This window comes from Capricornis sumatraensis, chromosome 20 (genome assembly GCF_032405125.1).
Source record: "Capricornis sumatraensis isolate serow.1 chromosome 20, serow.2, whole genome shotgun sequence".
Lineage (NCBI taxonomy): Eukaryota > Metazoa > Chordata > Mammalia > Artiodactyla > Bovidae > Capricornis > Capricornis sumatraensis.
In genome coordinates, this window is record NC_091088.1 from 52,359,673 (window position 1) to 52,385,874 (window position 26,202).

General features: G+C 38.3%; 1 protein-coding gene across 1 annotated transcript in view; it reads left to right on the forward strand.

The window, feature by feature from the left end:
- LOC138095962 (uncharacterized) overlaps positions 1-26,202 on the forward strand; it is a 406,275-nt gene that overhangs the window by 99,755 nt on the left and 280,318 nt on the right. The window contains 1 exon segment of the mRNA XM_068991959.1: positions 18,917-20,068. Coding sequence (XP_068848060.1) covers positions 18,917-20,068 — 1,152 coding nt within the window.

Here is a 26,202-nt window from a genome sequence, read left to right on the forward strand (position 1 = left end):
AACCACTAAGGAAAACAGAAGTTTCTCAAAAGTTTAAAAATACAATTATCAGAGAATTGAGTAATTTCATTTCTGAGTAATGCTTGAAGGAAACAAAATCAGTATCTCAAAATGATATCTAGGACTCTAGAGCCCATGAGCCCTAACTACTAAATGAAGCCTGCACTCTGCAACAAGAGAAGCCACATGCATTGCAATGAGAAGCTCATGCACTGTAACTAGAGAGTAGCCCCCCACTTGCCACAGCCAGAGAAAGCCCATGTAAAGCAGGTAAGACCCAGTGCAGTCAAAAATAAAATTTTAAAATATATAATTTAAAAAAAAAGAACTCAAACTACTTGATGTGCAGCAAAAATGAAGGAACTGACTCTTGGAATATTTCCCACTTAAAATGGGCCCCTGCACTATACTAATCTATATAGCAGACTACTGAACTCAAACTCACTTTAAAACAGTGCTCAGAAAGGAAATGACACTCACACCAGGACAAGAAGACATCAGAAATAAAAAGCTATCCCAAGATCCAGAACCTAACCTATATGATTATTTATAGTGTTCTCTTGACATACTGGACTTTTGCATATGAATCAAATGTTTTCTATCACAGGCAAAATCCTATGCAGAATTTAAAAATTAATCCATCTGTTGGGCTTATAGTCAATCACCTATGTCCAGAACTTCTAAGTTACCTTAGTGGATTTCTCCTCTCCAAGGCAATGAGTTGATAGCCCTCAGGACATTTATTGTAGAAGAAAGAAGTTATAGTTTTGTTTGGGCCACTATTGATATTACTAGATGGGACCCCCTCAGTTGGCCAGTCAATCATACTTGCTCTGATCCTAGCCATAAATATGAATTTTCTTTCAAAGTTACTCAAGCTCAGAGCCACGAGCTAAATTTCAGTGAAAGAATATAAATTCCCAATTATTAGGAGGGACCCTCCTGTTACAGCATGGCTTTATATAGCTAACAGGCTATGGTCATTTAAGTTTAACAGAACAATATGTTTGCTGGGAACAATTAAATCATACTAAAGATAATCAGCTTAATAACACTAGGAAATTAGGCTGAGTGCCTTATGAACAATGCTTATATATCATTACCTTTAAAGACAGCAACTGGTAAGGAATAGACTGGGTCAGATGACTAAGAATATACTGGGCCATGCTGAATGGAAGTTCTTGGTTTAAATTCTTAGTTATGACCTTATGCTACTGGTTGTTCTACTTATACTCTGCCTATTTTACAAAATTATCGTTTTTGCATTACCAAATGTCTGACTGAGCCTCCAATAAAGATGATGACTATGCAACTTGAACAATTAACCAAATATGGTTTTATATATGGGAGAAGGAAATGGCAACCCACTCCATTATTTTTGCCTGGAGAATCCCATGGACGGAGGAGCCTGATAGGTTTTATATATATATATGATCAAAATGATTGTAGTAGTATAACTCTAGATATGGGAAGAAGCAGCAAGAGGGAATCAATTCCTAGACGATAACTGACTAGTACAACAGATGAGGGTACAGTAGTTTTATGACCATCATTAACATTGCCTAGTCCAGTAATTCCACCTTGGGGAAAGATTGAAGGCGGGAGGAAAAGGGGATGACAGAGGTTGAGATAGTTGGATGGCATCACCGACTCTATGGACACGAGTTTGAGTAAGCTCCGGGAGTTGGTGATGGACAGGGAAGCCTGGCGTGCTGCAGTCCATGGGGTCACAAATGTCAGACATGACTAAGCGACTGAACTGAACAATGACCTCATCTAGGAATGAGTCTTCCTAGCATTGTGGGACAAATCGGTCACAAACGTCTCCCAAACATTGGTTGAATTTATTACCAAAAAGGGAGAATTGCAAATCACCATCCAGTTCTACAAGAATCAAGTCATTAGCCTCTATAGTTGTTGACTACAATGAAACATCCTAATCATAAAGTCCTTATTGCCAAATTTACACTTAAATTGAGGAAAGTTGGGAAAACCACTAGACCATTCAGGTATGACCTAAGTCAAATCCCTTACGATTATACGGTGGAAGTGAGAAATAGATTTAAGGGACTAGATCTGATAGACAGGGTGCCTGATGAACTATGGACAGAGGTTTATGACATTGTACAGGAATCAGGGATCAAGACCATCCCCAAGAAAAAGAAATGCAAAAAAGCAAAACGGCTGTCTGAGGAGGCCTTACAAATAGCTGTGAAAAGAAGAGAACTGAAAAGCAAAGGAGAAAAGGAAAGATATACCAATTTGAATCCAGAGTTCCAAAGAATAGCAAGGAGAGATAAGAAAACCTTCCTCAGTGATCAGTGCAAAGAAATAGAGGAAAACAATAGAATGGGAAAGACTAGGGATATCTTCAAGAAAATTAGATACCAAGGGAACATTTCATGCAAAGATGGGCTCAATAAAGGACAGAAATGGTACGCACCTAACAGAAGCAGAAGATATCAAGAAGAGGTGGCAAGAATACACAGAAAAACTGTACAAAAAAGATCTTCATGACCCAGATAATCACAGTGGTGTAATCACTCACCTACAGCCAGACATCTTGGAATATGAAGTCAAGTGGGCCTTAGGAAGCATCACTAGGAACAAAGCTAGTAGAGGTGATGGAATTCCAGTAGAGCTATTTCAAATCCTGAAAGATGATGCCGTGAAAGTGCTGCACTCAGTATGCCAGCAAATTTGGAAAACTCAGCAGTGGCCACAGGACTGGAAAAGGTCAGTTTTCATTCCAATTCCAAAGAAAGGCAATGCCAAAGAATGCGCAAACTACCGCACAACTGTACTCATCTCACACGCTAGCAAAGTAATGCTGAAAATTCTCCAAGCCAGGCTTCTGCAATACGTGAACCGAGAACTTCCAGATGTTCAAGCTGGTTTTAGAAAAGGCAGGGGAACTAGAGATCAAATTGCCAATATCTGCTGGATCATCAAAAAAGCAAGCGAGTTCCAGAAAAACATCTATTTCTGGTTTATTGACTATGCCAAAGCCTTTGACTGTGTGGATCACAATAAAGTGTGGAAAATTCTGAAAGAGATGGGAATACCAGACCACCTGACTTGCCTCTTGAGAAATCTCTATGCAGATCAGGAAGCAACAGTTAGAACTGGACATGGAACAACAGACTGGTTCCAAATAGGAAAAGGAGTATGTCAAGGCTGTATATTGTCACCCTGCTTAATTATCTCATATGCAGAGTACATCATGAGAAACGCTGAGAGAAATATCAATAACCTCAGATATGCAGATGACACCACCCTTATGGCAGAAAGTGAAGAACTAAAGAGCCTCTTGATGAAAGTGAGAGGAGAGTGAAAAAGTTGGCTTAAAGCTGAACATTCAGAAAACTGAGATCGTGGCATCTGGTCCCATCACTTCATGGGAAATAGATGGGGAAATAGTGGAAACAGTGACAGACTTTATTTTTTGGGGCTCCAAAATCACTGCAGATGGTGCCTGAAGCCATGAAATTACAATACGCTTACTCCTTGGAAGGAAAGTTATCACCAACCTAGACAGCATATTAAAAAGCAGAAACATTACATTGCCAATGAAGGTCCATCTAGTCAAGGCTATGGTTTTTCCAGTAGTCATGTATGGATGTGAGAGTTGGACTATAAAGAAAGCTGTGCACAGAAGAATTGATGCTTTTGAACTGTGGTGTTGGAGAAGACTCTTGAGAGTCTCTTGGACTGCAAGGAGAGCCAACTAGTCCATTCTAAAGGAGATCAGTCCTGAGTGTTCATTGGAAGGGCTGATGTTGAAGCTGAAACCCCAATACTTTGGCCACCTGATGCAAAGAGCTGACTTGTTGGAAAAGACTCTGATGCTGGGAAAGATTGAAGGCAAGAGGAGAAGAGGACAACAGAGGATGACATGATTGGATGGCATCACTGACTCGATGGACATGTGTTTGGGTAAACTCCAGGAGCTGGTGATGGACCAGGAGGCCTGGTGTGCTGTGGTCCATGGGGTCGCCAAGAGTCAGACACAACTGAGCGACTGAACTGAACAGAAATTCAGGTCAGTCATTCTGTGCTCTGTGAAAATGAGCCTTTATTTAGAACTATTTCAGGAGAATTTTTTAATGAACTTGGATTTTTGCATCTTCCCATACTTAGGAAAGCACTAAAATCATTAACCAAGATATCTATTCTTCATGACTGGCAATAACCGTCTACCAAGATGTGTCTTTAATCCCATGTACACCTTCAGAGTAATTTCTCAGAGCTATCTGAGAGGCTGTCTCCCAGGCTATAGTGCTCAGTAAGTACTCAAATAAAACTGAAACTCATGGCTATCACGTTGTGCGTTTTTCAGTCTACATTACCATGAAGAGAATTGAAATGCTACTATTTATTTCATGCACCTAGAGGTAAACTTTGTTTTGTTTACCAAATAACTTTCATACAATATACACTATTTAAAATCCTCTACTTTTATTTGGTATAGTGAAGTCACTCAGTCATGTCCGACTCTTTGCGACCCCCTGGACTGTAGCCCATCAGGATCCTCCATCCATGGGATTCTCCAGGCAAGAATACTGGAGTGGGTTGCCATTTCCTTCTCCAGGGGATATTCCCGACCCAGGGATCGAACCCAGGTCTCCCGCATTGCAGGCAGACGCTTTAACCTCTGAGCCACCATTTATTTGGTATAATACTTTAAATCTCTTACCCTTCCTTTCCTAGTGGATGCATGGTTATATGATGACTGCTCCATGTACAGCACTATATCCACTTTCCAGGCAGGAAGGAGAAAAGGAAGAAGGCTAAAAGAATACATGTCCCTGAGCCTTCCCCACATTCCCCCCTTTAATGAACTGTCTAAGAAATTCAATCTAACAGCTTTTGTTTACATCTGAAACATGTAAAGTGGTTTTTTTTTTTCTATTTGTTGTTTGGCACAGTGCCCCCTCAAAAAAAATCAGAATTTTTATAGCAATAAAGGAGACAATGACTATTGCATTAATCACACATGACAAAAGAACACTGTGTAATATTAAAAATATTCTCAAATAACTTTCAATTATGTGGAAAGTTACATCACTTAAATGAAAATATTTACAATGCATGTATATATACGTGTATATGCATCTACATGATTGCATATGTATACATATGCAAAACCAAAATACTCAACATACATATTAATTTTAAAAATTAGGAAGTGCAAAGAAAAATACTAGGCTTTAGTTTACTTCATGGGTCTCTGTTAGAAGTCTGCCAAGAAAGGAAAAAAACCAACTCCAGAAAAAATAAAGTATTTTAGAAATAAAGGGAAAATACCAAGCCATCTTATATATAACTTGTAGATATCATAACCATTATTTTCTCCTCCTTGGAGATCTCTCTTGTTGAAGGATATATTAGCTAGGCAGCAGTAGGGAAAGGATGGGGTTAAACCAAAGTATGATTGTTTTGCAGAAATTGTTAAATTACAGAAAGTTCCAAACACTAGATGTTTCAAAAAGGTTACAGTGCACACAAACAACCAAAACACTTTGCTTGCAGTTTTTTGCAACCTAGAGCAGCTTTTGTCTTTTTACCATGCCTACCCTTTTAGTACTATGCCTGTGCTCCAGGTTTAAAACTTCCCCATCCAGCTTTGCACAGACAGCGCTTTGAGGGCTGGCTCCCTGTCTTCTTACTGTCACAACTAAGAAATGCTTTTGCTTTAATCAAAAGTACTTTATGTGGGACTTCCCTGGTGGCTCAATGGTAAAAGTATCCGCATGCCAATGCAGGAGACAGGGGTTCACTCCCTGATCTGGGAAGATTCTCACATATTTCCAAGTAACTAAGCCTGTGCCCAACAACTGCTGAGCCTGTGCCCTAGAGCCCTGGCACTAACCACTGAAATTTCCGGTCGTAACTGCTGAAGTCAGCGGGCCCTAGAGCCCGGTGCTCTGCAATAAAAGAAGCCACCGCAGTGAGAAAACTGCTCTGCAACTAGACAGTAACCCCGCTCCCTGCAACTAGAGAAAAGCTCAAGCAACAGGGAAGATGCAGCACAGCCAATAAATAAAATTATTATTTTTTTAAGTACTTGGTGTGTTCACTGGCTATGAACCACAAGGGACAGACTCATTAAGCCTGGTTAACAGACATAGATGAGTCAAGGAAATAACAAACCTTTCCTGAGGCCCAGATGACAAGGATATCTAGCTCACTTGCCCCTCCCTGATCAGGGCTTCTCAGAGGAGATCCCAGGCTTCCATCTCAACTACCATGCATACATACAGAAGAGTCAGGGTCTTAACTGGCAAAGGGCAGAACTATCCTGTGTCTCATATATGACTATATGTGACACACCGACACAGTCTCTCCAGATTCACCAATCAGAAGACACAAAGGTGTAACAGTCTCAGTCACAAACTCCCCCTCCCTTCCGCACACAGTGCTGCACAGCCACAATCCTCACCAGGGCGCAGTCACAGACGCACAATAACAAAGCTCCCTATGCATGCACACAAACAGGAATATATACATTCACACAGAAACAATCCACACACCCACCACAGGGGCACAGAGTCACAGGATAACCCACACTAGCACACAGTATTACACACGATCGCACATTAACAACCATACCTTGCAGACTCACCCGCATAAAGCTACACACACGTTACCACACACTGTCGTAAGAACACACCCAACACAAGGACATACTGTCATACATAATAACCGACACTTCCCTCTCCAACCTCGCCCGTTCAGCCTGAACAGACAATACTCAGTCTTCATCCCCGCCCAGACCTCTCGATGTTTCACCTCCAATCTCCCTTGCAAGGCGTCAGTGGTCAGGAACAGCTCAGAGACTAACACCCAGCTTCCGTACCGCTCCGCGCAGAGCCGCCGGCCTGAATACGCGGCGACCTCTGGGAAAGGTAGTTCAGCACTGCGTTCACGAGGGACAATATGGCCTCGGGCTGGATCCTTACCAGAGATCCCCACAATCACTCCCCTCCTCACCGCTTCTCCCCACCCCCTAGCCTCAGACCGTGCCCTGGAATTTTATGGCGCTGGCTTGCACCGTGGTTCCTAGTTGGAGTCAGCCCCAACTACGGGTGAGCTTGAACCGAGCTTATTACCACTGCCTTCTCCCAGAGGTAGCTGGCACAGGTAGAGTATTACCTAAGTCATGAGTCTCGGGCAATATACACTCCTCCCTCAATCAGGGAGATAGTCCCACAAGCTCGGGTGGAGTTGAGAAGGCGCGAAAGCTGACTCGAACCACCGAAACTTCTGGGAAATGTAGTCCACAATCGGAAAAGTGGACGCCCGACCAATATCGACCGATTCCGCCCGGTATTGAGCCCGGGCTCGGTGGAGCCCAGGAGACCTCTGGGAACGCTAACCAGCCGGCAGTGCGCAGGCGCAGGCTGTCTGGCTCGCCATCGTCGTCTTTGTCTGCAGGTGAGTTTGGTTTTGGTTCTGCAAAGCGTAGATCTGGGTTGCTGGACCTAGGTTTCTGGGCTTAGAGTCCGGCCGGGTAGGTTGTAGGGGAGATTTCGCGGAGCCTACGACCGGGCTGGGGAAACTGAAGGAGAGGAATCGCTTTCTGTGGAGTGCAGCAGTGTTCAAAGCTTCTGTGGATGGGGGCAGGGGTACAGAAGGCAACGGGGGCGGGTTCGTCGGTGGGTGACCTAGGGTGTGAGGGACAGTGAGAGGGTTGCAGAGTTGCACCTGTGTGGTTCCAACTTCTTGAGAATGGGTGGCGTTGGGAACTTACTGGGATAGTACCATTTAAACTTCACTTTTCTAGTTTCTAAAATAATGATAAAAGGGTTCATTTCTCTGCAACATTCGTTTCTGTAAAAGATGAGAACGGGAAAAGGCTAAGCAGTTGAGCGATAAGTGATTTTTGTATAAAAGCAGACCCATTGTGGAGTAGAAAACAAAATCAGCATTTTTTTTTTTAAAGAGGAAAGATTTCCGGGAAACTTGTTATTGGATGTCTAGACTCCCCTGAGGTATTGACTTTGCTTAATTCTTTGGAGGACTTCCGGTGAGGCTGCTTGGAGAAGTCCTGGGCTAGGGAACAACTTTAACAGGTAGTTTTCACTCATGCTGATAGCGCAGAATTGGGAAACAAGTTGTCCGGTCTTGGACGCGCAAATCAGAAAATCAATTTAAGACTCCCTGATTTGTCAGTGAGCATGGCAATCTCACTCCTAATTTTACCAGGTTTTCCCCAAACCAAATGACCTTTGTAAATATGGTGAAACAAATTTTTCTTTTATCTGTAAAAAGAATTTCTTCCAGTATTTTAATCACACAACACATTTTTCAATAAAATGAGAACGTATCACAGTACAAAAGTTCATATATACAAATAATATTTTTGATACATACAGAAAATAATCAGTAATAGTTACAAAGAAGACTCTTTACAATAGCAACAAATCAGATAAAACACCTGGGGATAAACAGTAAAAGTATAAAAGCTTTATGAAGATATTTTTAAATGTTAATGAAAGACCCCAAAAAAGACTTGAGCAAGTGGAAATATATACCATATGTTAGATAGATTTAAAAAGTGCGATGTATTTTGTTATATGAAGAAAGTAAAGTGTATGTTTGGTATAACATACTACCTTTTTTTTTTTTTAGTAAGTGGGGGTAGGAGTGTATATTTGTAGCTGTATGAAGAAACTTTTAAAGTTTACACAGAAAATAAGAATGGTTGTGAGTGGATGTAGCAGCTGCTGCTGCTGCTGCTAAGTCGCTTCAATCGTGTCCTACTCTGTATGACCCCGTAGTCCACCAGGCTACCCTGTCTCTGGGATTCTCCAGGCAAGAACACTGGAGTGGGTTGCTAGCTAGGGCAGGAATAAAAATCACATTTTTGCTTGCCTGTTTTGTACATTTCCATTTTTAACTGGGATGGAGTAATTAGATTTCTCTGTTCACTCCATTCCTTTTCAGTTGTTTATCACTGACTCATTCTTGAATGTCTCCTTGGCTTCCATAATACTTCTCTCATTTTTACAATTCCAGTGAAAACCAAGGAACAAGGTCCCCTCTCCCCCCAAAAAATCTCCATTAGTGAGTGATGTTTGTTTGTCCCTCAAATATTAGTGTTCCTGAGTTTCCGACTTTAATCTTTTTCACTTCTAAGAACTCTTAGGAGCAACCAAATTCCACTATGGCTTCAGCTGTGACACACGACTAATGAATGACCATTCCTATCTGAGGCTTGTCTCCTGAGCTGCTCAGGCATATATCCAACTGTCTAATGGATAATTCCATCTGGAGGTTGCATAGGAACTTTAATCTCTTCATGTCCAGAATGTCATACTTACCTCTTCCCTCCTGTGTCTTGCCTCCATCCTTTCTGCCATGTGTGTTACCTGTTTTCATCAATTCATGGCACTATCCAGCCAGACTAAGCATCTGGCTGGCTTATGTTGGAGTAAGGGAAGAGCTTCTGAGCAAGTTTGACCCTTTTATCTGTCACACCCCATTACAAATTGAAGACTATGGTCTTTCCAATACACATAATAAGTGAGAAATATGTTTGCTGAACCAATGAATTGAAAGACCATTTAATTATAGGACACTTAATTTCTCTTAGAGTAATATAACCTGGATAAAATATTAGGCTTCTAAAAATTTTAAGAACTCTGAGCCATGAATAATTTCAGAGTCACTTCCCTTACATTTTATCCATATCACTCAAGGTTGGTGACTTCATATTTATGAGAAATGTGTTATGGGGGAAAATGATATTAAAAACTGTTCAATCAGGAACAAGGTGTCACTTGTAAGTGACACCTGCTCAAAGGTACTCATGCAGGTTGTGATTCCAGAGAACTCTAGCAACTCACTGATAGTTTCTCTGTATAACCTAAATTCTGAAAATAAGATACCTTCTGTTTGCCATTTTTTTGAAATGTGTGGAGCCTTTAAATGACAAAATGCGTTTGACCTGAGATGCAAATTACAAATACTCTTTTTCCATGTGCTCACATGTATGTGTAGGGGCATCCCTGGCGGCTCAGAGGTTAAAGTGTCTGCCTGCAATGCGGGAGACCTGGCTTCCATCCCTGGGTCGGGAAGGTCCCCTGGAGAAGGAAATGGGAACCCACTCCAGTACTCTTGCCTAGAGAATCCCATGGACGGAGGAGCTTGATGGGCTACAGTCCATGGGGTCGCAAAGAGTCGGACACAACTGAGCGACTTCACTTCACTTACATGTATGTGTATGTGTGTGCTCTGGCTTCTAAGCCAAAGGGCCATCATTCCTTTGTTCTTTTTCACAAGTCAGCTTCTTTGTGCATCCCCAGGAGCTTTACTTTCCTTATCCTTCAACTCCACTGAGGGTCCTAAGGGCTCAACCTGAATTCTGAGATGCTGCTTTAACCTTCGTCCAAGTCCTACATCAGTATTTCAAATTTTAAAGTAACCAGTTCAAACAAGAAGAGCAACTGATGATAGAGGAAGACATGTAAAGGAGGTATTCTCCGGGTAAGAGAGAACCCAGCAGGTATGAATGGAATAAAGGCTCATTACAGTTGCTCAGTGAGTTTGCAACATCTGAAATGTTTTGAAAATTTCTTATCAGCTCTTGTCTTCTGGAGTGAAAATTGCTAGGCATCCTTTAGATACATAGGTACCATTTCTAAATTCTCTTCCTGGTTCGATGCTCTTTTCTCAGATTCTGGAGGACTGGTTCTCTCTCTAACCTTGATTCTGGATGCCAGCCTCTCTACCTTATTTGCAGCCTCCATTTTATGACTTCTACAGTCTAAATTTCATGCTTCTTCCTCTCACCAACATTCTCCATTTTTCACTTCCCCCTATATGTCTACACTCCTTTCCTTCAGCATTCGGTCTTTCTTGCCAAAGATTAGAGATCTGTAATCTTTCAAATCTACAAATGTAGATTATTTTCTTTAAAATTTTACTATCATATTTCTCCCTCTGTCTATTGTAATATACCTCAAAGTTGAATTTTACCCTTTTATCCTTGTTTTTTTATTGTCTTACTTCCAGATATCATAGTATATTTTGTAAATCTATAGTATACAGATATACAAGTATACTATATCTTTATACTATCTGTATATATACTATATCTGTATACTATACTATAGAGTATATCTATACTGTATACTATACATAGTGTATCTCCAGATATCGTCCACCTTCTGCTTTTTAACAATAATGCAGGCCTGGAAATTGGTGCTGTATTGTACTGTTATTTTTAAAATCTAATACATATACATGATAGACATTAAAACAATAGGTATATCTCCTATTCCTGGCTCTCAGTTTTCTATTTCTGCTCCTCAGAAGTAGCTGCAATAAACATTGTATGAATTCTAAATATTTTTATGATTATACAGGGAGATTTATCAGAGAGAGCATGACATGATTTGCCTGTGACAAGATTACTGTGGTTGCTGTGTAGAGAAGAGTGTTAACATATAACAAAATGTTCAAATGTCAGGCAAATGCAGTGTAATTTTTTTTTTAATTTTTTTTTTTTTTTGGTTGTACTGGGTCTTCATTGCTATTGGGCTTTTCTCTAGTTACGGTGAGCGGGAGCTACTCTTCACTGTTTTGTGAGCTCATTGCAGTAGCTTCCCTTGTTGTGGAGCACAGGTTCTAGGCACATGGGCTTCAGCAGTTGCAACATGTGGGCTCAGTAGCTGTGGCACATGGGATTAGTTGCTCTGCGGCATGTGGAATCTTCCCGGACCAGGGACTGAACCTGTGTCTTCTGCATCGGCAGGCGGATTCTTTGTCATTGAGCCACCAGGGAAACCCAGTGTATTCTTTTTAAATGGTGACCTGTTAAAAGCAGAAGTTGGCAAACTCTACCCTACTATGTGTTTTTGTAAAAAGTCATTTTCTTGTCCATTCATTTTCTTACGATCTGAAAATACTTTCAATGCCTGAATTGAATTGGTATCTGCAGATACATGATATGTAAGGCAATGAAACAGGACTAAAAAGTGTTAATCAATCATGGTAAAGCTAAGTGAAAGTCACAGTCCAACTTTTTGTGATCCCATGGACTTATACAGTCCATGGAATTCTCCAAGTCAGAATACTGGAGTGAGTAGCCTTTCCCTTCTCCAGGGGATCTTCCCAACCCAGGGATCGAACCCAGGTTTCCTACATGGCAGGCAGATTCTTTACCAGCTGAGCCATAAGGGAAGCTCAAGAATATTGGAGTGGGTAGCCTATCCCTTCTCAGTGGATCTTCCTGACCCAAGAATCGAACCAGGGTCTCCTGCATTATAGGCAGATTCTTTACCAACTGAGCTATCAGGGAAGCCCCTATATAGTAAAACTAAGTGGTAAACCAAAGCTAAATGGTAAACCAGCACATTTGGGAGTTTAAAGCTAAGTGACTATAATAAACATCCAAATGTGCTGGTTTAAGGAATGTAAGAATTGATTTATTGGCTTATTTCTTTATGTGATGAGTAGTCAAAATCTGCATGGTACCTTTGGTCTTTGTGGTACTTTAAGATCCAGACTTCTTCCAGGTTGTCTCTTTATCATTTAGTTGTGGTTAAAACTGGATTAACAATGTATCCTGGTTCCAGCCTGGTAGAGGAGAGAGGAATCACCACTCTAGGGTAGAAGAGCATCAGTAAATTTTTTTGTAAAGGGCCAGATAGAAAGTTTTTTAGGCTTTGTAATCCATAGGATCTCTGTTGCAACTACTCAGCTTAGGCATTGTAGCACAAAGTTAGTACACTTGGCATTAGAGCATTTTGATTTATATTTTAAAACACTTTTTAAAGTACAAGATAAATGCTGTTGAAAGGACCAGTTTGCCTGGTATTCCGATAATGTTGCCTAGTTCAGTTCAGGACTGTCATTTTACAGTATAAAAAATTCAGTTCTGGTTAAGTATCTGTGAAGGATGTTGATATAATCCCTGTAAAAATACAAGGGGGCCTCTAATTACCAGGAGAATGTAATTTCTGTATTTTCTTTTGACTTACTAGTTATATAGAACTTAGTTCTAATCTGTTGTACATCATACTTTTGCAAATTTAATGAATTTAAGAATTGGAAAATTTTAAATAAATAGTATTATTGTACTTTGTTAAAAGTTTAGTAAAATTCACATCTTAAACCACACATACCTTGGACTTTGGGATGATAAAATGAGAGAATGATTGCCTCTATTTTTTTCTATGTTTGTTTTTCTGTTTAAATTTTCTTTTCTGGTCTAAGTTTTCAGAGGTTATATTTGCTAGGTTTACAAGTTTATTTGCATAGAATTGAACAAAATAGTCTATAATTCTTGTTTTCAAATAATCATTTTTTAATTTAATTTGCTTTTATTCTTACTCATGAATCTATTATTACTTGTAGTTTTTGTTTGTAATAATCAATTTCTCTTCCTATCTTTTCTAATTTTTGTTTTTCTTTTGTTTACTTTTCCTCATTATAATTCCTTAGTTTTAATATTTATTATTATTATTTCTTTTTAAAATGATGTAACCATTTATGCTAAAAATGTCCAAGCATTTTTTTCAAGTTCTGATATACATTGTGTTCTGAATAATATTCTGAATATTATGCAATATATTTTAATTTCCTCTTTGACCAAATAGTTTGTTCAAGCCAGTAGATTTTGAAATTTGCAAGTGGAAAATTTTAATTTGTTTAATTTATGACTTTATTTTTAGGGTATTTCTTCCGTCCTTTTCTACTTTGTGGAATATTTGAAGCTTTATAGGCCTACTATGTGGACTTATTTTGAGACTGTCCTCTGAGCATTTTAAAAGATGTTTCAGTATTTTCAAAATACAGAATAAACTAGTTAATTCTATATTATAAATTAGTACATATTTTTATTTCATGTTTCCATTTTATATATATTCTCATATTTCATGGATTTGATCTCCTAGGTTGAGAGAGGTAGCCTTCTCAGTTGCTGATGTTTTTATATCTTGGATTTCTATAGTTTATATATTCATGATTATCTTTATTTCTAGTCTTTATTTTCAGCATTTCTGATATATTATTTTAGAATATATATATCTTATATACAGATAAACTGTATATATCTTATATACAGATAAACTGTATATATCTTATATACAGATAAACTGTATATTATCTTATATACAGTTTGGGGGGGATTTGCTATATCAGTTGGAGAAGGCAATGGCAACCCACTCCAGTACTCTTGCCTGGAAAATCCCAGGAGCCTGATAGGCTGCCGTCTATGGGGTGGCACAGAGTCGGACACGACTGAAGCGACTTAGCAGCAGCAGCAGGTATATCAGTTGTTAAACTTTAGCATGCATCAAAATCACCTGGAGAAGGCTTCTCTGGTGGTCCAGTGGTTAAGAATCTGCCTGCCAATGCAGGGGACATGGGTTCGATCCCTGCTCCCGGAAGATCCCACATGCCACAGAGCAACTAAGCTTGTGAGCCACAACTACTGAGCCTGTAAGCCTAGAGCCTGTGCTCTGCAACAAGAGAAACCACCACAATGAGAAGCTCACGCACTGCAACTAGAGAGTAGCCCCCACTCACCCCAACCAGACAAAGCCTGGACAAAGCAATAAAAACTCAGCTCAGCCAAAGAATAAAATAAATAAGTATATAATAAATCTTAAAAAAAAAAACAATCACCTGAAGAGCTTGTTAAATACAGACTGCTGGGCCCTGCTGCTGCTGCTGCTAAGTCACTTCAGTTGTGTCTGACTCTGTGTGACCCCATAGATGGCAGCCCACCAGGCTACCCCATCCCTGGGATTCTCCAGGCAAGAACACTGGAGTGGCTTGCCATTTCCTTCTCCAATGCATGAAAGTAAAAAGTGAAAGGGAAGTCGCTCAGTCGTGCCCGACCTCAGCGACCCCATCGACTGTAGCCTTCCAGGCTCCTCTGTCCATGGGATTTTCCAGGCAGGAGTACTGGAGTGGTGTGCCATTGCTTTCTCTCCTGCTGGGCCCTACCCACAGCTTTTTTAGATTCAGGAGGTCTGGCTTGAGGCCTGAGAATTTTCTATATGAGCCTATCATAGTTCTTTTAATAGTTATTATTATTTTATTTGCATTTGTTGACAGGAACAGTATGATTGGTATTGATTCTGATTTAATTTTCTGTACTGTTTTAAATTCTTTTTTTTTTTTTTTTTTTGCCACACGTCATGGCTTGTGGGATCTTGGTTCCCTGACAAGGAATTGAACCCATGCCCTCAGTAGTGAAAGCACAGAGTCCTAACCACTGGACTGCTAGGTAATTCCCTACTGTTTTAAATTCTCCCTCATCTTTTATCTTTTGCTGTAGGATCTTTATTTGTTGTGAACATATATCTTCCTGAACATTTGAGAAGTTTATTTTATTTCTTTCTTGTGTTTGCCTTTATATTCATAATTTTCTTAGTCTTCATCCTTGATTTTAGACAATATCTATTTACTATCACCAGGAGTGATGTATATTTTATATACTTTACAATGTATATATTTTCAGTCTCCCTCTTCCCTTCATTAAGTTGTGATTATTATTCCAGCTTTAAATAGTAACAGTTGTATCCTTCTTATCACCCCTATTGTGTGTATGAAATTCTTGGCATGTTTGCCTTTGATTGTGCAGTGATCCATTTATCAAAATCTTATCCACCATTCAATCTTGAACTTCATTTTTATTGAACTATCTCTTACTTCTAGCCCAATCTCTCTAATCCTTGTATCTCCCATCTCAGATACAAAGTAACTTGGATCTTATGTATTAACATATACTCTCTTAGGTTTGTGTTTTTCACTACATTGAAATGTAAATTCACTACATTGTAAATTCGAGGGTGCATGCTGAGTTGCTTCAGTCATGTCTGACTCTGTGTGACCCTATGGAGTACAGCCTGCCAGGCTCCTCTGTCCATGGGATTCTCTAGCCATTCATGTTTTAAGTCTATTCTAGTCTTTTCTCCCATTTTAAAAACTAAATTGTTTTTATATTTTTATTATTGAGTTTCAGCAGTTCTATATATTTTGGAGAGAAGCCCTTTATTAGTTCCTCCCAGTCTATGGCTTTTGTTTTTGTTTTCTTAACTGTTTTTTAAAGGGCATTAATTCATTTTTAGTTTTGATGAAGTCTACCATTTTTTCTTTTATATTTCTTATTAATAGTTTTAATGCTCATGCTATGGTCTATGATTCATTTTGAGTGAATTTTTGCTTATGGTATGCAGTGAGTGTTGAGGTTATTTTTTTCTAATTATGGAAATTACAGCATTGATAAGAGAGGCAGTGTATTACTAGTCAGTTCTTAAAATGATTTATATGAAAGTGAGGATAAAATTTTGAGATGGATAAATCAGAATATTGTCAAAGGTTTCCATAGAGTGAGTGGAAAAGAAAGGACTTAGGCCAAGAAAAGAGTCCTTGACAAAAAAGAGCTTGGGTGCCAGAATATCAGGCATAATGAAAGAAGAAAAATAAGTGAAAACTGAAATTTGACGGCAATGACAGTTTCAGTATCCAGAAATAATAGTATCAGTAATCAAAATGGAAATCAAAATCAGATTTGGAAGCAAAGATGGCTATTTTCTGGCATATTTTCTTTTTTTTTCCTTTCCCATTAAATGTATATGTACTTTGCTGTTTAGCCCATGTGAAACTCAGTTGTAAGTAGGTAAAAAAGCACTGTCTATAGTTATTATATAATTATTTATAGATTGATTCAAGTTAAAAGGCCCAAGTCTTCAAGGAAATCTCTGTAGGTATAACAAATTGGAGCTTTTAGACGTCAAATAGGATTATAGCTATGCTTACTCCATTCTTCCTTACCCACCATTCTTGCTTCATGTAGATAGCCACTTTAAACTCATTTGACTGTGTCTATTGGTGTTTATTCTTGCATTTCATATGGCTGTTTTACCTATTTTAAATGCAGTTAATTTTAATCATTATCAACACGCTAATAAGAAGATGGGGCTCAGAAAATTTCCTGCATTCATTTTTCATATTTTCTGTGATGATTATAATCAGTGTCCATGAGTAGGTCTGTTAAAATGGTGAGCTTCACTGTATGCATTCAGTTGGATATATAAGTCTTTCTTTTCTATGACTCCAAATGTCAGGATCTATCAGGGTTCTCATGATTTTCTCATTTTTTCAGACAAGAACCCTTCCATATCTGACACCTGGCAACTACCAGCATTCCTGTAGTCTAGCAGTAGAAAGAAGTTGGGATTTTATACTATATATAAACTTTTACCTATCACCCTCTTTCAGTATGGCGCTCTCATCTACTTTGTCAAAACTAAATTTGGAGCTTCTCAGTTACACTTTTCTGGATCATAAATTCCTATTTCTTCCAGTTAGGAGAGTTGGGTGCATCAACTTCTCCTTATATAATAATTTTATAAGCCACTTTCAATTCTTACCCAATCTGTCCATAAAGTTATAGAGCCTTTTTGTCAACAGCTGTGTCACAAATTACCTTGCATCTAAGTGGTATCCTCATCTACTAGCATTTTATTTAAGTTTTGTGGTTAATTTAGTCCTTTATTCGCTTTCCTTTCAAAATTTCCTAATACTTTCATCCATTGTTGTTTCTTCAGCCTTTCAGTTTTTATGAGTAATGCCTTTCATCCCCTTATTGTCATTTTAATGGAGCTTCAAGAAGATGTAGAAATAAATATCTTATTTAACCACACATCCATTTAATAATACTCCTATTCATTTTTTATCCCTTCATCCTACACTTTCCAGTGTTATGTTTGTCTTTCATCCTGTCACCTGTTCTTTATGTTTTCCCTTATTTTACTGATTTATAAAGTATGCATTTTTTTCATTTAAAACCAGTTTAAGCTAATGCACTCATGGGTGTCATTTGTATTTGAGCTTTCTTTTATACTCTTAGATTAGGTTTGAAATTAAAAGTCTATTTTTAAATTGCACTGTTTTTTATTCTTTTGGCTGTGATGGGTCTTTGTTGCTGCACTGGGGCTTTCTCTAGTTGCAGTGGGTGGGTGACACTGTTCATTGCAATGAGTAGGCCTTTTAGTGCAGTGGCCTCTCCTGCTGCGGATCATGGACTTTAGGCACTTGGGCTTCAGCAGTAGCAACATGGGGGCTCAGTAGTTGTGGCTTGTGGGCTTAGTTGCTCCAGTCATCAAACCCATGTCCCCTGCATTGGCAGGTGGACTCTTAACAACTGGACCACAAGAGAAGTTCCTAAATTGCACACTTCTGAGATATTATTTAAAATAGTGGAAAAGTTCACAAGTGTTATACTGATGATGATGATAGCTACCTTATTAGATGTTCAGTACATGCCAGGCATTAAATATTTTACAGTTAGTTACTCTTTTCAATGATTTTTTTTTTTTTGTACTCCCTTTCAGAAAAGGCCTGGGAAATTTATAAATAAATAAAGATACAACAGGAAAGACCTTTGAGTTAAATTGCATCCTTCTTTGTGAAAATACAGCTAAGGAAAAACTCAGAAAATACAACTAAAAAACTCAGACAACTTCATAAAATACAGCTAAAGAAAAACTCAGAAAAGTATTTCCTGTGAGCACAGACATTGATTCTTTAAGACTACTACTCTATGTATGGGACTCAGTTTAAAAATTTGGACATAACTTGCACTTAAACATGAGAGAAGCTATCTAAGAAAGAACCATTACGAATATAATGAGGATGCTACATTTCATCCCAATTTTATAAAATCATCTGACCTCAGGATAACCAGTGTGAAAAGTCTTTCATCATAAATTCAACTTTGTTAGATATCTGAGAATTATTATTGGAGAGAAACCATCTGCATATATTGAATGTGGGAAAGCTTTCATCCATGTCACATGTCAAGAGATACTAAGGAATTCTTGTTTGAGGAAATACCTGTGCATGATAAGAATGTTGGAAAGCCTTCGGCCTAAATCAAATCTCCTTCAGCGTGATCAAATTCATACTGAAGAGAAACTATATGAATGCAATGAATGTGGAAAAACATTTAGTCTGAAGCAAAACCTCATAGAGCATAAGAAAATGCATACTGCAGAGAAATCACATGAATGTACTGAATGTGGTAAAGTGTTCTCTCGAGTCTCATCCCTTACTCTACATTTGAGAAGTCATACAGGAAAGAAATCATATCAATGTAATAAATGTGGGAAAGCCTTTAGCCAGAAAGGAAACTTGCTTACTCATCAAAAACATCATACTGGAGAGAAACCTTATGAATGTGGGAAAGCTTCTATTCAGATGTCAAGCCTTATTAAACAACAGAGAAATCATATTGGAAACAAACCCTATGCATGTAAGGAATGTGGCAAAGCCTTCAGTGGCAAATCATATCTCTCTGAGCATGAGAAAATTCATACAGGAGAGAAACCCTTTGAATGTAACCAATGTGGAAGAGCCTTCAGCCAGAAGCAATACCTCGTCAAACATCAGAATATCCATAGTGGAAAGAAACCCTTTAAATGTAATGAGTGTGGAAAAGCCTTTAGCCAGAAAGAAAACCTCATTATCCATCAAAGAATTCATACTGGAGAGAAACCTTATGAATGTAAAGGGTGTGGGAAAGCTTTCATTCAGAAGTCAAGCCTCATTAGACACCAGAGAAGTCATACAGGAGAGAAACCTTATATATGTAAGGAATGTGGAAAAGCTTTCAGTGGCAAATCAAACCTCACGGAGCATGAGAAAATTCATATTGGAGAGAAACCCTATAAATGTAATGAATGTGGAACAATCTTTAGGCAGAAGCAGTACCTCATTAAACATCACAATATTCATACAGGAGAGAAACCCTATGAATGTAATAAATGTGGGAAAGCCTTCTCTCGAATCACATCACTTATTGTACATGTGAGAATTCATACAGGTGATAAGCCTTATGAATGTAAAATATGTGGGAAAGCCTTCTGTCAAAGCTCATCTCTTACTGTGCATATGAGAAGCCATACAGGTGAGAAGCCCTATGGTTGCAATGAATGTGGAAAAGCCTTCTCCCAGTTCTCAACTCTTGCTTTGCATATGAGAATCCATACTGGAGAAAAACCTTATCAGTGTAATGAATGTGGGAAAGCTTTTAGCCAGAAGTCACATTATATTAGACACCAGAGAATTCATACTCATTAAAGCTCTATGAATGTCTTAAATTTAGGAAAACCTTCAATAGAAGTCATACTAAACAGTATATCAGAAAAATTCATTTTACAGTAAAGTGATGTGAATATGAAAAAACCTACAGCAACAACTCAAAATGTAATACACTGAGAATTTAATAACTATCATACTATCATGAAAACCTATACCCCGAATATCCCCACAACAAACATGTTCATGCTGGACTTTTAGGAGCATTCTCATTAAGGATCCAGTCATGGACACTAATCAACCTGGTTCTAGAAGGCCTACCTGATATATTCAGACAAAGATATACAAGGTGTGAAGATGTGAAACAAAGACAAAATTGTCATTTTTTTGTTACATGTTTTACTACATGTATAACCATCAAAATTACTTGCTCTTGATACAGTAATAGAAAATAAAGATTGTGACAGGATATTATATCCAGAAATACATGCATGTTTATAAGGGGAATTGGAAGTTCATAGAGGTGGTAATCTCAAATTGGTAGAAAAATCTGGATAATTAAGAAAATGGTCTCAGGGTAATTGATTCTTCATGTGGAAAAATTAGATCTTTGCTGTTGTCATACATTATAAAGTATTTATTAAAACATTCAAAAGTATTGAAGACTAGAACTCAAAGAGCAAAACTTAATTATAAAAGGGTTTTGTAGGAGAATTTTTTTTTTCAAACTTTGGAGTAGGAAAGAATTTTAAAAACACATTCCAGAATACCCACTCTTGAGTATATATACATATAGTGAAGAAACTGATACATGTACCCAGGGAGTCCTGTATCTTTAATGTTCATTGCAGCATGAGTTATATTAATATAGCAAAAAATTGGAGACAAATGTCTGTCACTTTGGAAATGGTTGATAAAATGTGATGTAGTCACCCTGTAGAATATTCTTTAGCAGTTAACAAATTAAATCTATATGTATTAACAGAAAGATTTGAAAATCATGTAGAGTGAAAATGAAGTGATGAATTTATTGTAACTATACCTGTGTGAGTTTGAATTAAATCAACACTAAACAACACTAGTATTAAAGCATTGGTTATGGGTAAACATTTTTATGTAAAACTATGAAGAATGAATTGGAAGTATACACACTCAATTCCCAAAAGTGGTTGTCTCTAGAAAGAAAGGGAGTAGAAGGAAAATGGGGCCAATAATAGTGGTTGAACAATACTTCAGTTTTGTATCTAAATATCTATCTCATTAAAAAACATTCCAAATAAATATAAGAAAACATTAGTTGATTCTGGATTGTAATAATATGAGTTTATTCTATTTACGCTGTTTCTTTTAAACTTCTGAAAATTAAAAAAGGGATAAGAGTAGAGAGGCTACATGGAATACATGTTATAATGGACTTACATTTCCAATTAGATGCAGATATTTTGCAAAAAATATATTTCTGAAATCATATCTTTAAAATATGAAATAAAATTTAAAATTTTAATGGTAACTGAACAAATCCATTTATTTGAATTTATTCTCAAATGTCATATCAGTAATCTCTGTGGTCTCTGAGATCATGATTTTGCAACAGGTGACTGAAGCACATTAAGGATCATATTACTTTATAATACATGCACAGACTTGTTAGAAATAATTAGTTTTTCAGAAACACTTATCAGAAATTTTAATAGGCCACATAACCAGTTCTGGTATTAGAAATTAGACATTTTAAAAATGAAGAAAACATATTACTCTTTTTTTTGTATGACACCAAGTAAAACAACTGTTGCATTTCAGCTTCAGTTTTTAACTCAAACTAGTTATTTTCTCTAATTTGCCAGACATAGTCAACTCCTCTACCCCACCTCTAGTTTGTTTCCTTGGGGAAAAAGGGAGATCTCAGACCTAAAGAGAATTCTCTTATTAAAAGCAAATCTTTTGGAGGATTTTTTATTCTTTCCCACAATAACTTGATATATAGAAACAGTTAATGCTCTTTTTGAATAGTGATAAAAGTGAGTATGTAACATTTAAACCTTAGGCTCCTTTCAAATATATTGATTTCTTTTAAACTCAGAAAAATACTATGCTAATATAACTGTAGCACTGCACTGCTTGTTACTGGCATTTTTGAAATTTGGTTTTAAGATTGTAAATGCCATAGGTTGACTTTGTGAGGTAATGTATCCAGGTAACATATATGTGTATCTATGTGAATCTAAATATCTTTTCTTCCATTTTTCATTAAACATTCTCTGATATTCCTTAAGTATTACACCCTTGTGCTGGTACATCTTTGAAGTCACAGAGCAACTAGGAACTCTAATCCAGACCAAACTAGGATTACCATTCGGTACATATAGTTGGCCAGTGCCATGGCCCAGCAACAAGAATGATTATAATGGTCAGGTGGAGTAAGATAGGCAGATGCTGCATGGTATTCTATGATAGTGTGTACTGTGTATTTATTCAGCCATCCTCCCTGCTGATTCAACTTGTTACTATTTACCATGATAGACAACACAAGTAAACACCCTTACAAGTGCCCCTTACATTTTAGGTATTCTCATTTCCAGGGGATAGATTATAGGCAAGAGACTGCTAGATCAAAGGATATGTGCTATTTTAAAATTTTAGTAGATGCTATCAGTTATTTTCAAAATAAGTTTCCTCCAACTATACAATAGGTGGTATTATACTAAAATTCATGTTTGTCTGATGAGTATAAACCTCACCTGTTCCTAGATTTGCTTCTTTGTAAACTTTCATATTGTTAGCCTATATTCCTATAGGATTATTTATCTTTTTGTCAGTTTTGGAGACCTTTTTCCATATTAGATATTAGGAAATGTATGGGTCAGTTGTAAAGATACTTTAATCTCTACATTATATATGTTATTTCTTAGGTTTTCTTTCAAGTTGTCTATTTCCTTTTTGTAATATATTAATGTTTAACCCTTTTAGAATTGAATTTTTAATGTCATTTATGAGGGTTCATGTTTTTTTCTTCCAGATGGGTTGCCAGTTGTACAAGCACAGTTTGTTAAAATAATCCAGCAGTCAGTTTAAGGTCAAACAGCTCTGACACCTACATGTCCACCAGAAGCCATCACAGATTTGAACTGGCAAACAGAAAGAGGAAGAGAGATAACAGAATAAGCTTTAACCTAGCGTTAGGTTTATGATTAGCTTTGTCCTAACAAGAAAATATCTTTACAGCATGTTCATCAGAAAGTCTTACAAGTGCTCAAGCAAGCACAGCTTCCACTGCCCCAGCACTGCACAGAGGAGGCAAGGTCAGAATGAGTGTGGTTCACCTCAGCACTGGGAGACTAACATTCTCATCCAGCACATTCATCAAGCAGGGCATCTGCATGGTGTGCCACCATCAAATGGGGTGCACTCACTTGTAACAGGGATAACCACTTGAGCACAGGGAAGTTACTGTCTTGGTTTCCCAAGACTTATGATGCCTTAGTTATATAGGCAGTCAGTGTCTACATGCCAGTTCACAGTTCATCCCATCCAGGTACAGGCCACAAATGAGAGATTTCCAGTATTTTCTTCAAGGAAACTAGAAGAAAAACAAATGTAAAGTAATCTTTCCAGGGATGGGTCAGCGGGAATGGCCTCTTACTACTTTGATACCATACTTTTCCTATTCAACTAAAATTCTGCTATGTAATTCTTTATCCAAATGATCTTTTCTTTATTCTACTTTAACTGGCTTATATTTTGATTTACACCAAGACTTATTTATAGTCTCTTGCTTCATTCATCTATTTTTCTATTCCTATACTAACATTAATGGATAATGTTAACATTAGCCTTACTGTATTTTGTTACTGTAAGTCCCCTACTCCTTGCTGTTTTCCAGTTTTATTGGCTAATCTTCGTTTTCTTTCTCTATAAATGAACGTAGGTCTTCTCAAATTATAAAAGCCCTTTGATATTCTAAATAGAATTGTTAAGTGTTTACATTTGGGGAGAAATGACATTTATGATACTATCTTCCTGTCCCCAAATATAGTAAGCCTTTAAAGTCGCTCAGTCGTGTCTGACTCTTTGTGACCCCGTGGACTGTAGCCTACCTGGTTCCTCTGTCCATGGGATTCTCTAGGCAAGAATACTGGAGTGGGTTGCCATTTCCTTCTCCAGGGGATCTTCCCGACCCAGGGTTCAAAGCCAGGTCTCCCACATTGCAGGCAGATGCTTTACCCTCTGAGCCACCAGGGAAGCCAGTAAGCCTTTGCATAGGTTCAAACTGCAATTCCCATCCTTCAGCATGAGAATTCAGAACAGAGTAAAGCCCATCCCTGCAAAATACCATTAAAGATTTTTGTTAGTTGAGTTGAATGAGGAACCCCAGCCCCGCCCAGAATTCATGTGCTGAAGCCCTAGTGCCTAGTGTGATGGTATTTGGAGATAGGGCCTTAGGAAATTATGTTTATATGAGGTCAAGAGGATGGTACAGTTCTTGTGGGAGTAATGCCCTCATAAGGAATGTGGCATTGTGTGTATACCAAGAAAAGGCCATGTGAGCTGAGTGAGAAGGCATCTGTCTACAATCCAGGAAATGGACCTTTTCCAAATTTGCCAGCACTTGCTATTGGGGCTTCTCAGCCTCTATAACTGTGAGAAATAAATTGTTGTTTAAGCCACGCAGTCTATGGTGTTTTGTTATAGTAGCCCAAACTAAGACAGTCCCCTTCCTGCTTATTTCTACCCTAGCCAGTTAAATGTGAGGTAACCTTGTCAGATGTTTAACTCCGAGCTCCCAGATACAGTAAGACAAGTGGAAGTAAAAGTCACTCAGTTGTGTCTCACTCTTTGTGGCCCCATGGACTGTACAGTCTGAGGAATTCTCCAGGTCAGAATGTTGGAGTGGGTAGCTCTTCCCTTCTCCAGGGGATCTTCCCAACCCAGGGATCGAACCCAGGTCTCCCACATTGCAGGCAGATTCTTCACCAGCTGAGCCACAGGGGAGGCCCAACAATACTAGAGTGGGTAGCCTATCCCTTCTCCAGGGGATCTTCGTGACCCAGGGATGAAACGGGTCTCCTGCGTTGCAGTAAGACAAAGCCACTTCCATCAGAACAGTGTAAAAATAGAAAAAGCCACAGAAGAGGAAACTAGATGGACAACCAACATTTGAAAAGCTCATCCTCACAAATAACCAAGGAAATGCCAAATGTTGTCCATCTGGTTTCCTCTTCTGTGGATTTTCTGTTTATATACTGTTAACCTACTTTTTCTATATATGTTTTTTGAATTTACAAGAGTTCTAGTTCAAATGAAGAAATGGCAACCCACTCCAATATTCTTACCTGAAGAATCCCATGGACAGGAGCCTGGTGGGCTACAGTCCATAGTGTTGAAAAGAGTCAGACATAATTGAAGTGACTTAGCAGCAGCTAGTTCAACTGACTTTAGCAGAGTTCCTACTAAATCTAGAGTTCATAATAATGCACAAGATAGATCTAGAAGTTTCAAATCTGACTATAAAGTTTGGTCAAGTAAAGACTCACAGAATTATAGAACTATTGGCACTGGAGCAAAGCAAGACCTTGAGGTTAATTAAACTAATATGGTATTAATGACCCAATTCAGAAACTGCTGGATGCAAACTATACATTTTTATTAGCAGTCCAAAAGGATGCCCCAAGTAGCAAGGGTTGGTAGTGGAGCAGTGGTCTCATGAAGATGCAAGCAAGGTGATGTTAATTATTGACTCCACAGGGTTTTGGCCATATCCATTGAGTTAACAGAACAAAAACCTGGGGAATGGCAGCTATTTTTTTTAAAATTATACCCTCTCTAAAGCCCTTCACATGTACACTGGGGGCCTCATACAGCCAGTCATCTAGCAAGACAGTACCCTGACCTTTGTCCCACCCAACTACCAGGAGCTATTAGGCCCAAGCCCTTCATGCATATATCCTAGATTCCTGCAAAGAGGGGCCTCTATAGCTCCACATTCGACTAGTATCCACAGTGGTGCCCTGACTCCCTTCAAATGTCTGTCAGCTTCTGCTCATCTAACTGCCTGGTCATGTCTGGGGACTGGGCAACCCAGCAAACTTCTCTGCCATCCAGTGGTCTTTCATGAAGTATGAACCTCTCCCTTTTCAAGTTTGT